General features: G+C 41.8%; 1 protein-coding gene across 2 annotated transcripts in view; it reads right to left on the reverse strand.

Moving 5' to 3' along the window:
- DNAJC7 (DnaJ heat shock protein family (Hsp40) member C7) overlaps nucleotides 1-16,648 on the reverse strand; it is a 30,234-nt gene that overhangs the window by 5,923 nt on the left and 7,663 nt on the right. Inside the window, exons 1-9 of one of the 2 annotated variants that reach the window (XM_041725472.1) lie at nucleotides 14,583-14,728; nucleotides 11,589-11,677; nucleotides 10,154-10,278; nucleotides 9,660-9,773; nucleotides 8,868-8,942; nucleotides 3,528-3,646; nucleotides 2,666-2,819; nucleotides 1,964-2,128; nucleotides 1,027-1,118 (exon numbers count right to left, since the gene is read on the reverse strand). In XM_041725472.1, the coding sequence (XP_041581406.1) occupies nucleotides 1,027-1,118; nucleotides 1,964-2,128; nucleotides 2,666-2,819; nucleotides 3,528-3,646; nucleotides 8,868-8,942; nucleotides 9,660-9,773; nucleotides 10,154-10,276 (842 nt within the window). In that variant the 5' untranslated portion in view covers nucleotides 10,277-10,278; nucleotides 11,589-11,677; nucleotides 14,583-14,728. Of the gene's footprint in view, nucleotides 1-1,026; nucleotides 1,119-1,963; nucleotides 2,129-2,665; nucleotides 2,820-3,527; nucleotides 3,647-8,867; nucleotides 8,943-9,659; nucleotides 9,774-10,153; nucleotides 10,279-11,588; nucleotides 11,678-14,582; nucleotides 14,729-16,648 lie in introns of those variants that run through there. The other variant, XM_041725471.1, reaches the window with a different exon arrangement.

The raw sequence follows: 16,648 nt of genomic DNA on the forward strand, positions 1-16,648 counted from the left end.
CATCTACTTATAATTCCACTTAAAAAAAAAAAAAAAGCACCACACACAGTAGTAATTTTCCTACTTTTAAAAAATGTGGATAATTCTGGGCCAACTAAATGGGAGACAGGCCACACCCGCCACCACTGATGAGACAGAGGAGCTTAAGGAATGATGGGCTCTCCAGGCCATCAGTAACATCAGTTTTCTGACTGGACATTTTATGACAAGAAACAGGATGAGTGCTGGAGGATTAGTATACAACAAATAGGTCTTCCTTTTGGAACTTTAAAGATAGAATGTTCTTCTCTGCCTGGGAAATAATCTGAAATAAAAAGAGATGGATTTGGGGGGAGGACTCTCTTAGCCCTGACTGAGGTTCCTATCTGCAGAAAACTCTGGATGTACAAGCTGGGGAGTGTGCTGACTCTGAAGGCCAATCTGGACACTAGATCTAAGTAGGCATACCCTGGCTCATGAATCACCAAGGCCCACAGAGCTACTTCAAAAGGGACTTCCTTATACTGCTGAGAAGCTGAGCAAGATTAAATCCCTTCCAACTGAAACACGGTCTTCCCTAACCCAGAACATACAGGATAAGCACAACTCTCAACTGTCTCCAAGAGATACTTTATTTTTTCCTCTTCCAAGCACCATCCACTCATCCCACAAAAATATTTATTGAGTGAGCACCTACTGTGTGCCAAGCACTGTGCCAAGTTAGAGCAAAAGTGTACAACACAAAATACAATCTCCAGAGGAAACGGATTTAAACTTTAACAAAAGGAATTTGGGTCAGGCATCAGAGGAAACTTACTGACCGTGAGGGGCGTAAGACACAGTCATGGGAGACTGAGGGAGCTTGTGCAATCTCCTCCGCTGGGGGTCTATAAAGATAGTCTAGGGCTGGAACAATCCCACCTAGAGGCAGGGGGAAGGACCAAATGACCTCACAACATCCCCGGGTCTGCTTCAGCAGCCACAGTGCAATTCCCCTGGCAGGCCAGCGGCAACTCCCTCTTCCCTTCGCCCACCGGAGGCACTCACCACTGAGCTCTTCTCAAGTAGGCTTTTATATAAGTGGCATCGAGCTTCACTGCACTCGTGCAGTCTTCTATTGCATCATCTAGTTTCCTAAGCTTCAGGAGAGAGAGAGCAGTCATACTTCACATCTCTGCGGACTGAGGGAGCCCGGAGGCGGTGAGCACGGCTTCAGAATTCTAAGACGATCAGTCGTGCTAGCCCCCTAACTGTCACACACTGTCGGTCCCTGAGAAAGCTAGTGTCTCAGAGGGCTAAGGACGCCAGATTCGAAACCGGTTTCTCTTCTACAGGATAGAAGCCAGGCACACTTCTGTGCAGGGATAAACCACCTCTACCACTCCAGGGTAGTGCCCAAACAAGACAGGGAAATAGTAAGGGTGGTTCCTGCCCTCCATTCTCCCAAAGGCCAATGAGAGGGGTATGAATTACTCTGATTTCTAACTACTGGAATACTATAAGAGCAAGGAGCCTGCTGTTGTTTCTTATAGTATGCAGGACTACAGTGGAGATGCAGACTGTTTCCAGCCGAGCATGGTGACCATCAGTTATGCTGGACAAAAAAATTAAGCCTGCCTCATACTCTAATTTCTTTCAAATTACTCCTAAGAAAGAAATAATCACTTGCTTAGGCCAAAAACAATGATAAAATTTGCCTAAAAATGATCCCAAAGCCTCTGGCATTCTCTTAGTGGAGGAAAGGGATCTTGAGGAAGAACAGGTAGGAATATCCTTCCAAACTGTCCCTCAAGTGCCCTTCAATTTCAAGGAAAAGGTAAAAGCTTGCCTCTCAGAAGGAAGTTCGTTAACAAGCTGAACTCTCAAACAAAAACCATCTTCTCTCCTTTCATCTGGCTGCCCTCATTAGGCAGATTCCCCAAGACCTCTTTGAGGTCCTTTAAACATATCTCCATAGACCCCAAGACCCAGACCAAGTGCTTACCTTGGAGTTAACCGTGCCCCGATTACAGTAGAGTTTAGCATTTGTTTTTATATTGTTAGGGTCTATCCCCAGGGCTTCTGTGTACAGTTCATAGGCTAGCTTGTAATTTCCTTCTTTAAATGCTTTATTCCCATCTTCTTTCTTTGCTTTAAGTGCTTTAGCATTCTACAGGGAAAAGCAAGGGGAAGTTAGTTCATATCCAGGAAACCCAGACAACTGTACAAGAGGCCCAAGTCTATTTTTGATTTCTCAGATCCCAGCTGTTTAGCCTCGCACTGATCCTTACCACAACCACCCACCCCTCTGCCCGTACCCCCACCATCTGGGCTCTTTGTTGCTCACTGGTGCTTCCTACAGAGTGGACAGGAGAAACCAAGATTTGCAACAGAATATCATTGAGACTTGTTTGCCCAGGATTTACCTCCACTCCCTAGGACAAGCATTACTATTTTTTCTTCACTGAGGGAAGAAAATAAGAAAAAACACACTTAGGTATTAGAAGGATCTGACCCTACATGATCACATTTACTTTTAAGCAAATAAAAGTAGTTCTGAAATAATTTCTAATCAAAGACCAAGCATCCTGGCAAAGCGGGAAAAGGAGCTATCACATTTCATGTGATCCTAGAACCTTCCATTTTTGATTCACAGGTTCAAAAAGGAAGCTTTCTTTCCTACTCAGATCTGGGGCCTAGAACTTACTCTGCAAGCAATGCAGGCCTTCTCATGGTCAGGAGCCATTCTGAGAGCCTGTACAAAAAACTGAACCGCCTTCTCAATACAATCTTCATAATAAAGGCAAAGACCTCGTACATACAGAGCATCAGCATTGGTAGAATCCATTCGTAAAATGTCACTGCAATAGCCAGAGAGGAGAACATTCAGCCATGGTTTGGATCTCCCTACCATTACTATCATTTGTGATTACTATCACTAGTTTTTCCCTTGATCATGTGTCTAGTATGGAAAGTATCCAAAGGTCAACAGATCCCAATAAGCTCTTCCCATACCTTCCCCAAATAAATGACCTATATTTATCTTTAATACACTTCATGTGTCTCAGTCATTATTAGAACAGAGATTGGCAAACTACAGCCCAAAGGGCTAAATCCTGCCCACCGCTGTTTCTGTAAATCAAACTGTACTGAAACCTAGCCACATCATCCATTTATCTATTATCAATGGCTGTTTCTGCACCACAGTGGCAGAGGTGAATAGTTTTGATGGAGACTATATGACCTGCAAAGCCTAAAATATTTACCACTGCCCTTTACAGAACTTGCAAACCTGAAGTGTTAAAAGAAAATTACATTTAAAAAAAATAAAAAAACAAAAAACCTCACACGATCTCTTCTTCCATATATAGCTAAAGTACCTACTGTACTTCTGTATCTGGTAGGTTTTCAAATCCAGTCTAATCTTTGGTTTTAAGGCCCAGGAAGGTCGATCAGCAATAGCTGGTCTACCTAAAGGACATATGGTAACTCCTGCAAAAGAGAGCTGCCAGACAGCACCTGTCCAGTGGTATCTGGCATTTCAATGCAGAACAAGCCTGATTTAATACCTGGCCACAGACTGTGCTTCCGGATAACGACCTAGCATTGCTAAACATTCTGCTTTGAGGATTTTGAAGCGATGGCAGGCAGGGGCAAATTCTAGGGCACGGTCCATGCAGAAAACCACCTATGGGGAAAAGAAAGCAAGTAAGGTTCTTCATTCTGGACTCTAGAAATATCTTCATTTAGTCTGGCCACAGGCAACAGACAGATTCAAAAGAAAGTAATATCAGAGGTTAGGAACATATCTAAGTCATCTGATTAAACCACTGAAACGAGGAGAGCAGTTGATCCAGAAGATGACAACAAACATTTACTACGTACTTTATATACTGATCCATTTAATGTTCATGACAGTTTTATAAATTTTACAAAGTACGTTATTTTATTAATGAGAAACTAAAATGCAGAGATTAAGGAATGTGTTCACGGTCACCGAAGCTAGTAAATGACAGAAACAGGATTCGGTCTCAGACCCTATGACTCCAGAGCCTATTACTTTAATCATGTTAAAAGCTGCATGTTAATAGCTACATTAACAGTGGAGAAATACTGTTATTTGCTATCCTGCACAACTCACCATGCTTAGCTTACTACAAGACAAGGATACCCAAAATAACCTGATACAGTCATCGCTCCCTACATTATTATTATTTTTTTTATTTTATTTATTCATGAGAGATGGAGAGAGAGGCAGAGATACAGGCAGAGGGAAGAAGCAGGCTCCATGCAGGGAGCCCGACATGTGACTCGATCCCGGGACTCCAGGATCACACCCCGGGCCAAAGGCAGATGCTCAACCGCTGAGCAACCCAGGCGTCCCCCCTGTATTATTAATATTGCTTACAGTTCCCTCCTCCCTGTGCCATGAGCCTTACATCCCACTAAGTACCCTAGTGGCCACCTTTCCTTCTATTTTATTTTTTATTTTTAAATTTATTTTTATTTTAAAGAGTTTATTTATTTATTCATGAGAGAGACACAGAGAGAGGAAGAGACATAAGGAGGAGGAAAAGCAGGCTCCCTGTGGTGAGCCTGATGTAGGACTTGATCCCAAGACCCTGGGGTCACAACCTGAACAAAAGGCAGACGCTCAAACACTGAGCCACCCAGGCACCCCTATTTATGTTTTAAAGATAGATAAATTGATTTTAGGCGGGGGAGGGGAGTGCAAGCAGGGGAGGAGCAGAGAGAGAGAGAATTCTCAAACAGATCCCCCCAACTGAGCAAGGAGCCCAACATGGGGCTCAATCTTAGGACCCCAAGATGACCTGAGCTAAAAACCAAACATTGGTTGCCTAAGTGACTGAACCACCCTGGCGCCCCTCCACTTCTATTTTATTTTATTTTTTTATTTTTTTATTTTTTTATTTTTTATTTATTTATGATAGTGAGAGAGAGAGAGAGAGAGAGAGAGAGAGAGAGAGAGAGAGACAGGCGGAGGGAGAAGCAGGCTCCATGCACCGGGAGCCTGATGTGGGATTCGATCCCGGGTCTCCAGGATCGCGCCCTGGGCCAAAGGCAGGCGCCAAACCGCTGCGCCACCCAGGGATCCCTCCACTTCTATTTTAGTAGAAATATATCAATAAAATAGTTCATTTAAAAATATGTATTTTATTTATTCATTTGAGAGAGAGAAAGCATGCATGCACAAGCAGGGAAAGGGGCAGGGGGAGAGGGAGAAACAGACTCTCCCCACTGAGCAGGAGCCCAACTTGGGACTTGATCTCAGGACCCCAGGATCATGACCCCAGCCGAAGGCAGACGCTTAACCAACTGAGCCACCAAGGCACCCCAAAATGTTTCATTTTAAATGGCCCTAAATAGTTTATCAGATTGTTATACTCAACATATATTCCCATTTTTCTCTATTCAGAAGTTTGTTCCCTGAGCCTTCATTTTTGGTTTAGCTGCTATACCTGGGAGATCCTTACTGAATCATATTCTTTTCAAGGATAAATAACCCAAAGGAGAAATGCGGAATTAAGAGATACCCATTTCCTCTAAGAATCTAAATATGGGGATCAGGAAGAGATGAAGTCTAAAAGCTCAGAAGCAATAACAGGTCAAATTCCAGCAAAAGGTAACTGATTAGACATTCATATAATGGAATGCCACATAGCTCTAAAACAGAATAAAGCTCCTTTCCATGTATTAGTACAGAAAGACATCCAAGGTCTACTAAGTGCAAAGAAAGCAAGGTAGTGAAGAACATGACCTTTTATGCAAAAAAAGGAAAAATTAGGACTCTGTATTTTGATATATGTATAACCAAACTGGAAGGGAAGAGAATAAATAAGAACACAGATTACTTTAGAGGGTGAGCAGATAGAAGTTTAGGGGAATACCTATCACTGAGTAAGTTTATACTTCTAGCTCCCTGCCCCCCACCTCATACTTCTAACTTTTGAACAATGAATAGCACCTAATCAAAAATTTAAATTTGAAAATATGCAGAAGTAGGAAAGCACCAAGAGCTGCCCCACTGGGAAGATGCAGTGTTCACAGAGCAGTGGCTGGGGATGCCTCTCTATCAGGGCATGGGGTACTATCCTAGAAGTTCTAAGGATTCTGGAAGTTCACGCATCATGTAAGATAAAGTCATGGTGCTAACTTTTCCCCCTTAAACAGAAAAAGAACTAGTTGGGGGGTATAGAGGAAACAGTCAGATGTAAGCAGCCACACCCTGTTGCCTTCACAACGTTCTGTGTGGGGATGGTTCTGCTCATCGGGTCAGTGGAGTGTCAGCTGAAGGCTCAGCGCTTCACTTCCCACCCCCCACCTCCCCATGACGAGGGACAGCTGCAGGCAAAGAAGATCTTTGTTTCTTCCAAGTTCATCTGTTTCCCCTGCCAGGATCATAATTCTTCATTTGTGACATCACCATGAGCTACAGTGGGGGGGCTGGGATGTCGCAAACAGAGGATTCTGTCACAAACTGGGGATTCTAGCTCCAGAGTGGGCAAGAGAGAAAAGAAACTCAAAAGATTGCCTTTGAGACAAAGCTTTTGCCTATGTAAACCTCAAAAAACGTGACAAAAGGCAGAATCAATCGCTTTCCAAACACACTCGACGCCCCCCCGCCAACCTTATGAATCACACTACAAAGACACTGTGATTATTAAAACCAATGGACAGAAGGATGCTAATAAGTTAATGCTGAGACTCTGTATAAGCTAATCAGAAATATTTATTACCAAATAAAAGACCTGCACAGTTGGTGACTTAAGCATAATTAAGAATAATTCTTGGGGCACCTGGGTGGCTCAGTTGGTTGGGCGTCTGCCTCTGGCTCAGGTCATGATCCCAAAGTCCCGGATCCAGCCCCACATTGGGCTCCCTGCTCAGTGGGGAATCTAGTTCTCCCTTAGCCCCTGACCCCACTCCTGCTCTGGCTTGCTCACACTCTAATAAACAAAATCTTAAAAAGTAATTCTTTTTTTTTTTTTTTTTTTTTTTTTTTTTAATTTTTATTTATTTATGATAGTCACAGAGAGAGAGAGAGAGAGGCAGAGACACAGGCAGAGGGAGAAGCAGGCTCCATGCACCGGGAGCCCGATGTGGGATTCGATCCTGGGTCTCCAGGATCGCGCCCTGGGCTAAAGGCAGGCGCCAAACCGCTGCGCCACCCAGGGATCCCTTAAAAAGTAATTCTTAACTGTACCGTTTTATCAAATGTTTATTGAGTACCTTCTACAGAAAGCACTGAGTACATTCCCACATATAAAGTAACAACATCTGTTCCTTGGATGATACAAACCTCTTTTAAGTGATCTTTTTTTTTTTTTTTTTTTTAATTTATGATAGTCACACAGAGAGAGAGAGAGAGAGAGAGAGAGAGAGAGAGAGAGAGAGAGGCAGAGACATAGGTAGAGGGAGAAGCAGGCTCCATGCACCGGGAGCCTGACGTGGGATTCGATCCCGGGTCTCCAGGATCGCGCCCTGGGCCAAAGGCAGGCGCTAAACCGCTGCGCCACCCAGGGATCCCTCTTTTAAGTGATCTTGAAAGTTGAACCTTTATCAGTGGTTTTTACCTTTTTAGGGGGCCATTTGCCTCTCCTTCTGAAACACTAATGAAAGCTACTTCCAAATATCTAAAGGAGGGAATTAAGGATTATACAGATGAGGTATAACCACTATAAACTAGATCTAGAAAGATTATCTAGAACTTTTGTACCTTTCCCATGTTTTCAGATAGGTTAACCCCTTTGGAATGTAAATTTCACTATCACATAGCTCCAAAAGAAGAGTGTGCTTTCACAGAAAGGCCTAACATCAAAATGGTGGGACGACAGGTTACATACACTGTTCAAAAATCTTAAAAGGAGCCTCTATTTTTTATTTAGACCTGCATCTAGTTCACATATAACCTTTAATTCGCAGGAATTAAAGCTAGCTCCCATTATTCAAGTTAAAATGGATTATCCAAACCTAATATTTTATTCCAACTAGTGTTTCTTCTACTAACCAGTGTACTGTTAGGCTACTGTATCAAACACAGGAACAAACTCAATTAAACTCACTTTTTATCATAAAGCCAAATATAATTAAGAAGTAAGTACCTTAGCAAAATAAATGAATGAATGAATGAATGCATGCTGTTGATGACGTGGAGCAAGAGAACTCTCATTCATTGCTGGCAGGAATGCAAAATAGTACAGCTGTTTTGATGGGTGTCTTGCAAAACTTAACATACTTTTACCACATGATCCAGCGATTGCACTCCTTCATATTTAACCCAAAGAGGTGAAAACTTATGCCCACACAAAAACCTGGACACAGATGTTTACAGCAGCTCTATTCATAACTGTCAAAAATGTGACTTTAACAGATGTGTCTCTGGTGGGGAATGTTGATAATGGGGTAGACTATGCATGTGTGGGGACAGAGGATTATGAGAACTCTCTGCCCTATCCTCTTTTTTTTTTTTTTTTTTTAAACATTTATTTTATTTATTTATGATAGTCACACAGAGAGAGAGAGAGAGGCAGAGACATGGCAGAGGGAGAAGCAGGCTCCATGCACCGGGAGCCTGATGTGGGATTCGATCCCGGGTCTCCAGGATCGCGCCCTGGGCCAAAGGCAGGGCTGCGCCACCCAGGGATCCCCTGCCCTATCCTCTTAATTTTGCTGTGAACCTGTTCTTAAAAAATAGTCTTTAAAAAAAAAAAAAAAAAAAAAGAGAGAGAGAGAGAAAGAAAAAGGCAAAGCCAAATTGAAGGGGTAATTTATTATTCTGGATCTTCCGTACCATACTACGCATGTGTATACACACTCACACCACACACACACGCATGCACAGCCTTGTGATAAACTGTAGAGGAGACTTCCCCATAGTGGTACTTTACCTTCCGAAAATCTCGCTTCTCGAAATCCGTTTCTGCTATTTTCTCATATTCTATGACTGCATTAGCATTCTTGAACTATACCAGAAAATCAGATAAGGGAATGTTTTAATGACATTGTAGTTTCAACCACAAAATTAAATACATAAAAAAATAACCAACCACACACACACACACACACACACACACACACACACAAATCAAGGCTTTGATGAATTAGGAGTTCAAGAAAATCAGAACCACATACTTCACAAATCAAGTCGGTGACAATGCAGCCAAGACTCCTAACAACAGGCAGGCTAAAGCCCCACCTGTACCATTAGTTTGAATTTCAAGTCAGGAATACCAGAGTCGTGCCTCGATAGACATAAAACAAAGGCATGACATTGTCAAATGAGACTGAGAATTTCCAGATTCTCACTAAAATGCATCCAAAGGTAAACTGGGTCTATATGGAGATGGAACTAAAATACATTTTGGCTGCTACTGATGTAATGAGGATTTGAACGTACTCAAGTCAGTTCTTTGCAGCATCTGCCCACTCCCCAGCTATCTCAGAAACCCTCCATTTCATAGATTTCTGAAGCTATAAATAAAAATATTCAAAACACTGTCTACATGTAAGAAACTAAGGCTCAGACAGTGAGATTCATCTACAGTTACCCAGGTGTGGCAAAGTCAGAAGTGAGACTAGCTCTCAGGTGGTTTTTTTTGTTGTTTTTTAGCTCTTAGTTCTGACTTTCAGGTCACTATACCACACTGCCTCTTTCGATACAGACAAGATCAGAACCATACCTCCTGTTGCGCCTGAGCATTTTTGTGATCCAGTTCTAGGGCTCTCTGGAAACTACGACATGCTGCCATGGCATTCCCTAGAGATAGGTGGCATTTGCCCTCTCGTAGATGTCCCTAGAAGAAATGCAAAGAGGGAAGAAAAGGAGCATGACTGCCAAGTAGAGAGTAATCAACAGCAGTAACAAATACCCACACAAAACCAACATGGGATGAAAGTGGCCAGAGCAGTGGTTCTCACCCAGGAGAGAGTCCACCCTCCATGGGACAGTTAGCAATGTTACAGATATGTTTGGTTGTCACAACTGGAGAGAAAGGGGAGCTACTTATACCTGCAGTTAAAGAGATGCTGCTAAACATCATATAATGCACAGGATAGCTCTCCACAACAAAGAATTATCTGGTCCCAAATGTCTACAGTGTTAAGACTGAGAAGTCCTGGGCTAGAGGAACTCAACTGCAGCAATCTGCCCTCCCCAGATGGTTGCATTACATACCCGGACAAAACTGTCATCCAACCTCACTGACTGCTGTGCATCTCCAAGAGCTTCCCGGAATTTTCCGAGCATCATCAAAGTGGCTGCTCGATTCCCATAGTAGCTAGCATTTTTAGGACACATATCTACAGGAAGGGCAGAAAATAAAGCTTAGCATGTAAATAAATAAATATTTATTAAATAAAGTAAAATAAAGCTTATGGGTCAGTGCTTCAAAAACTCAGGGGTCATCTCCCCTCAGAACTACATCAAGACAATCAAACTATAATAGGAATGCTAACATACTCTCTTTAAAATGCAATGGCCAAATTTTTGACTACCTGTGCAAATGGACAGAAGCAATGGTATGACCAATTAAAAAAATAAAAGTTACTTAAAAATAATTTACACTCAGCTTTAAAGTGTACTGATTACCCCTTAGAGGGGATGGGTCAGCATATTCATCTTTTTTTTTTTTTTTTAAGATTTTATTTATTTATTCCTGAGAGACACAGAGAGAGAGAGTGAAAAAGAGAGAGAGAGAGAGAGGCAAAGACACAGGCAGAAAGAGTAGCAGTTTCCATGCAGGGAGCCTGACGTGGGGCTCGATCCCAGGTCTCCAGGATCATACCCTGGGCTGAAGGCAGCGCTAAACTGCTGAGCCACTGAGGCTGCCCCGCATATTCATCTTCTTAATGAATTATATTGTATATAATAAGAAGTGAAAATGAATTTATATTTGTTGAATTAGGGGTGGAGAGTTTGTAAGCAAGTTAGGTAAGGAACATGCTGACATGGGATTAAAATATTCATCTTCTTAATGAATTATATTGTATATAATAAGAAGTGAAAATGAATTTATATTTGTTGAATTAGGGGTGGAGAGTTTGTAAGCAAGTTAGGTAAGGAACATGCTGACATGGGATTAAAATATGTGGGCATGGGACACCTGGGTGGCTCAGCAGTTAAAACATCTGCCTTTGGCTCATGTTGTGATCCTGGAGACACGGGATCGAGTCCCACATCAGGCTCCCTGCATGGAGCCTGCTTCTCCCTCTGCCTATCTATGTCTCTGCTTCTCTCTCTGTGTCTCTCATGAATAAATAAATAAAATCTTTTAAAAATAAATAAAATAAAATATGTGGGCAGGTGGAGCATGGAAGTAGTTAAGACTTGATAATATCTACGAGGGCCATTTTCTAACATAGTTAAATGAACTGGAAATGGCTGAGATGCATTTAGGTACGTATCTTTTTGCCATTATATCTAGAACTTCTTAAACTGTCTTTGTCAAATGAAGAACTACCCATCTGAGCTAGGAAAAATCATCCTCATGAAGTCCAAAAGAGTTCACACAGTAAGTTATGAACCCACAAGCCAAAGGCTACTTCTTTGAAAGGTGCTACTCAGAATAGTATTTAGCAAATTTCTCTTCAGCATAAGCAGTAGTTCTCACCTATGGCTTTTGTATAATAATTATAAGCTTCATTGTAATCTTTCTTGGCATAGTATGCATTTCCTTGTTCCTTGAAAGACTCTGCTTCCCTGAAAAGGAAAAAGAGGAGCATGTTATTATACACAGGGAATAACCTCTGTAATCTCACAGGAGCAATTTTTGGTCTAGAGCCCCAGGCATATTGAGCTGAAAGTTAGTGCAATGCTTGAAGGAATTTATAGGTTTGTTTAATGCTATTTTTTTTTTGTCACTTAGATATATTCAAGCTAAATCAAAAAAACCTCTCTCATGTTGCGTGCCTTTTCCTCGTTATTCCCGCCTATAGTTATATTCCATACAATAAGCAAATTTAGATCATCTCTCAGAGACTGAATTTTTTTTAACTTTATTTATGTATGTATGTATGTATGTATGTAGTCTCTACACCCAGCATGGGGCTCAAACTCATGACCCCAAGATCAAGAGTTGCATGCTTCTCCAACTGAGCCAGCCAGGTGCCCCTGAATTTTTATATGTATTTCCTTCCCACTGTGTCACAATTGCTGCTTCTTTAGCAAACATAAAAAAAAAATCAGTTACAGATCATTCCATTCAGGGGCAATGACTTCTTAACATGAAATGGGTCACATCCTTAGAGTTCTAATGATTTATTCTCTTGAAAACTGGCTCATGCATTTGTCACTGAAAGGACAAGCAGAGCAGAAGCAGGTGGCAAAGGAATTAAAAGCATAGCATACTGGTGTTTAAGATAGAGGACAGAGTTCAATGAGAGCAGAGATCAAGAACTTGGGTAACAGGAACATATGAGGTACAGCCTGCCAGAGCCATGCTCTAAGAAATACCCCTCTACTGATGTTCTCTCTGCCCATCACATCTACATGGGTACTTATTGCCCCCTCTACCATTCCTATAGTACCTTGTATAACCACCAAGTAGATAATATCAGAATTTCTACCCTACTCCAAGATCCTTTTTTGAAGCTGTGCCACCAGACAAAGTGTATTTTCCAAAAGGAACAATGTTATGTAAGTGAGAATTATATTCCAGATCAAGGAACTAGAATCGAATAAGACATGACCAACAATGTTTTAAAAGAACTGGTAACCCCTACCAAAGATACCCCAAATCATTCTAATGACCAACAATCATTCTAATGAGTGACAAAGATAATTCTTCACCCAAATGATTTCTGCAACATATCTTAGCATTTTTGTTATAAGAAATAGAATGACCAATAATCATTCTAATGAGTGACAAAGATAATTCTTTACCCAAATGATTTCTGCAACATATCTTAGCATTTTTGTTATAAAAAAGAATCTTTGTTTCTTTTCCTCTACACATCCAAAAAAGAACCCAGTTCAAGGGAAATAGAGACAAAAGTACCAGTTTTTAACCATGGTGATGTTAATGGGAGTTTACAGCTTGATTCTATGCATCTCGGCAATGGGAGGATTTGTGATTTATTTACTTACGTATTTTAAACTACAGAATGGCAAAGCTGCCCTCCTTTTATTGAGGTGATCTCCCTTTCCATTCTTCTCCAGCACTGTCCTGGCAAGCCCTACTAACATGAAAAGGCTGCTAGAAGAAAGGAGAAGGAAAATGGGAATGATCTATAAATGCTGACAGATCTGAACTGTGAGGGACATGAATTTATTTGAATAATTTTATTACACCAACTGGCACAAGGCTGTAAAGAGGCCATTTGCTATTAAAAGTCCTCAAGAAGGATCCCTCAAATGCAAGATTTATAGGACCAATTGCAATCTTTCTGCACGGTGTACACCATCCTATAACTCTAAATTAAGCAAAGCATTCTAAGAACTATGAGGAGCCTATCCTTTAAGAGCAGATATGCCAAGAGATCTGAAGAAAGGGCTTCCCCAACACTGGATGTCAGATGCTGAGTTAAATTACTGTGAAAAAACCAGAGGGGTAAATTCAAACGAAACATTAGGCTCACAATGTATGTGAAAAGATCTAGTCTTCCTTTCAGCTGCCTAGTGGCTAAAAATACACAAATGCTTAAAGAAAACCAAAGGTATCCAGACACTTAGACACCATATTAGTAGTATAAAGCTGGTTAAGCAAAGGTGAAACAATCTGTAGAGCTACAGAAAAGTGCCCTTTCTTTCCTGAAACACAAACTTCCATGGAGGCAAGGGAGTTCTGCATGGGCTGTAGAAAGTAAGAAATGATTACTGAAGCCTGGTACTTCCATACGTTATCTTCCTACCAGGTGTTTCATTATTGCTATGGCTCAGAGAAGTAAAATAAGGAGCAGAGATAAAAAACCGGCCCAAGGTCAGGATGTCAACCCACACCTATCAGATTCCAAAGCTTATGCACCATCTACTATGCTAAGCTTTCTCTCCAATGCTCATCTGTATCTATTTCTTAAGACTTAAAAAATTAATCTGTCCTGCTGGGAACAAGACATGGGCAATGAATGTGTATTTCTTCAAACTAAGACATAAAATAGCCCTAGCATATAAAATCCAACTCCAGAACTGCAATCTAGATTTAAACAAGCTAAATGACATTCCTAACAATTAGTCACAGAGAGAGCAGGGCTCCTTTCTCTTTAAGACGCAAGACCTAGTGAACTGGACTTTGCCTCCCCCAAGAAATGCATTTCATTTTAGTAAATGGTGAGTAGATTCCATTCTAGAGCAAACAAAGCGAGTAATGTAGAGTCAGCCCACAGCAGAAAGAACAAGAAGAATTGTGTTGTGACAAGTTACCATGTTTTTAACCTCACACTGCACAGCATCAGGCCAGAATTAGCTATTCCCACACAACTGCCTCATGAAAAGGACTTATTTTCATAGAAACATGGTTGATTAACAGCTGCCTAAACAATAGGCACTTAGTGCATTTAGGCTGAATGCTTATTTTTTGCCTCCAGGTCCAACTCTCAGAGTGGAGTCCCCTCCTTCATTTTGAACCTCCCCACCAAATACAAGACAAGCTTTAACCAATGGGCCTGACCCAGTGAGACCAGCCGAGGAAAAAGTGGATCTTTGGAATCCAGCATGGCAGCAGCAAGAACTGAACAAGGCTGCATCAGGAACAATTCCAGGGTCAAATCCATTCAAGTCCTGCCCTGGGAGTCTGAGAAAGGGCTGAAGCTTGTTCAAGTTGCCTTTACAGCAAAGGGACTGAAGGATGAGATGTCAAAGGCGTGGGACTGGAAAAGAAGGAGAAGAGCTGGTTAACACTGGAATCGAGGACAGCCTGGTGCTGGTATCTGTCACTCCACTCACCGCCAGGATCACTGATTTGATAACCAAGTGAAGTTATAACATGTACCTACCAAACACATCAGCACCGAGAAAAGAAGGATTAGGATTAATTAGGTTCACCTGGACCAACCAAAAAGAGGAAAGAAGTCCAAAAGGGACTAAATTACACTACAGATTATTTCTATGGACACAAAATAAAATTCAGACTAATCCCTGATATATAATGCCACATCAAAATATAGACACGGCCATAACTGACCTGCAGGAGCTATTAATAGCTACACTACATCTCTAGTCCTTTTTCAGATTTTCAAAGGCATTCCTGGGGAAGATCTGGGCATCCTGAAGTGGTTATGGTGATACTATTACAAGTCCTTCAACAAAGAGCCAGTGAGATACCCAAGGCCACCACACAGGCTCACCAACTTCACAGTCCTGGGTTTTCTCCCCACTAGATCCTGTTAACCAGCGTCAAGGTTTTTAGATTAAAAACTAATTTATCTAGTTTTCCACCCAACCTCTAAGCAGAATAAGCTTCACCTCTGATTCACCAAGAGATGCTGGGAAAGATTCAATCCTCCGCCAAACCAGTCCTTTCACTTGAATTTTCACAAATTCCTGTGAAAAGAGCTACTGAAAGATTTTCAAAAACTTCTATCTTGGGCAGCACATGTGGCTCAGCGGTTTAGCGCTGCCTTCAGCCCAGGGTGTGGTCCTGGAGACCAGGGATCAAGTCCCAAGTCTGGCTCCCTGCATGGAGCCTGCTTCTTCCTCTGCCTGTGTCTGTGCCTCTCTCTGTGTGTCTCTCATGAATAAATAAATAAAATCTTAAAAAAAAAAAAAAAAAAACAACTTCTATCCTCTCAGGAGGTATGGGGGGGGGGGGAGGGTCCACCACAGCAGGATCAGTGGAGGGCCTGGGTGGCCTTCTGACAGATACATGTAAGGAGACTACATACCACTCTTGGTCGGCTTTGCTATTTTAAAATATATTCCTATATTTTTCAGAAATAACCTCATCAATCAAAACTACAGCCTGGCACCTGCTCTTCTACACTACACATGTTAAAAATCTGTATATCCTCTGATCATGCAGTTATATTCTCTCCTCCAATGTAGCACTCATTCTTCACAGATGCAAATTACTCCAATGAACAGTGCCAAGGGAATCATTTGGTATTACACAGGTCTTAGCAGGGCTCAGCATCAGGTGATCAGTTCAGACAACATGGGCTTGGGGGATCCCTGGGTGGCGCAGCGGTTTGGCGCCTGCCTTTGGCCCAGGGTGCGATCCTGGAGACCCGGGATCGAGTCCCGCGTCGGGCTCCCGGTGCATGGAGCCTGCTTCTCCCTCTGCCTGTGTCTCTGCCTCTCTCTCCCTCACTGTGTACCTATCATAAATAAATAAAAATTTAAAAAAAAAAAAAAAAAAAAAAAGACAACATGGGCTTATGATCACCAGTCAACTCTACACATTTACAGCACAGCTAAATTAAACATACATTAAAACACCGCAGCTGACATTGCAAAATGACCCAAATTAGATGCCCTATAAAAATCTCCATTTTCGGGAATCCCTGGGTGGCTCAGCGGTTTGACACCTGCCTTCGGCCCGGGACGTGATCCTGGAGTCCCAGGATCAGGTCCCGCGTCGGGCTCCCTGCATGGAGCCTGCTTCTTCCTCTGCCTGTCTCTGCCTCTCTCTCCGTGTTTCTCATGAATAAATAAAACCTTTAAAAAAAAAAAAAATCTCCATTTTCTCTTTAAATACTTCTAAGTTGAATGTTAAGCAAGCTCTTCGCCTTAGGCCAA

The sequence above is a fragment of the Vulpes lagopus genome, chromosome 12 (assembly GCF_018345385.1).
Source record: "Vulpes lagopus strain Blue_001 chromosome 12, ASM1834538v1, whole genome shotgun sequence".
Classification (NCBI taxonomy): domain Eukaryota; kingdom Metazoa; phylum Chordata; class Mammalia; order Carnivora; family Canidae; genus Vulpes; species Vulpes lagopus.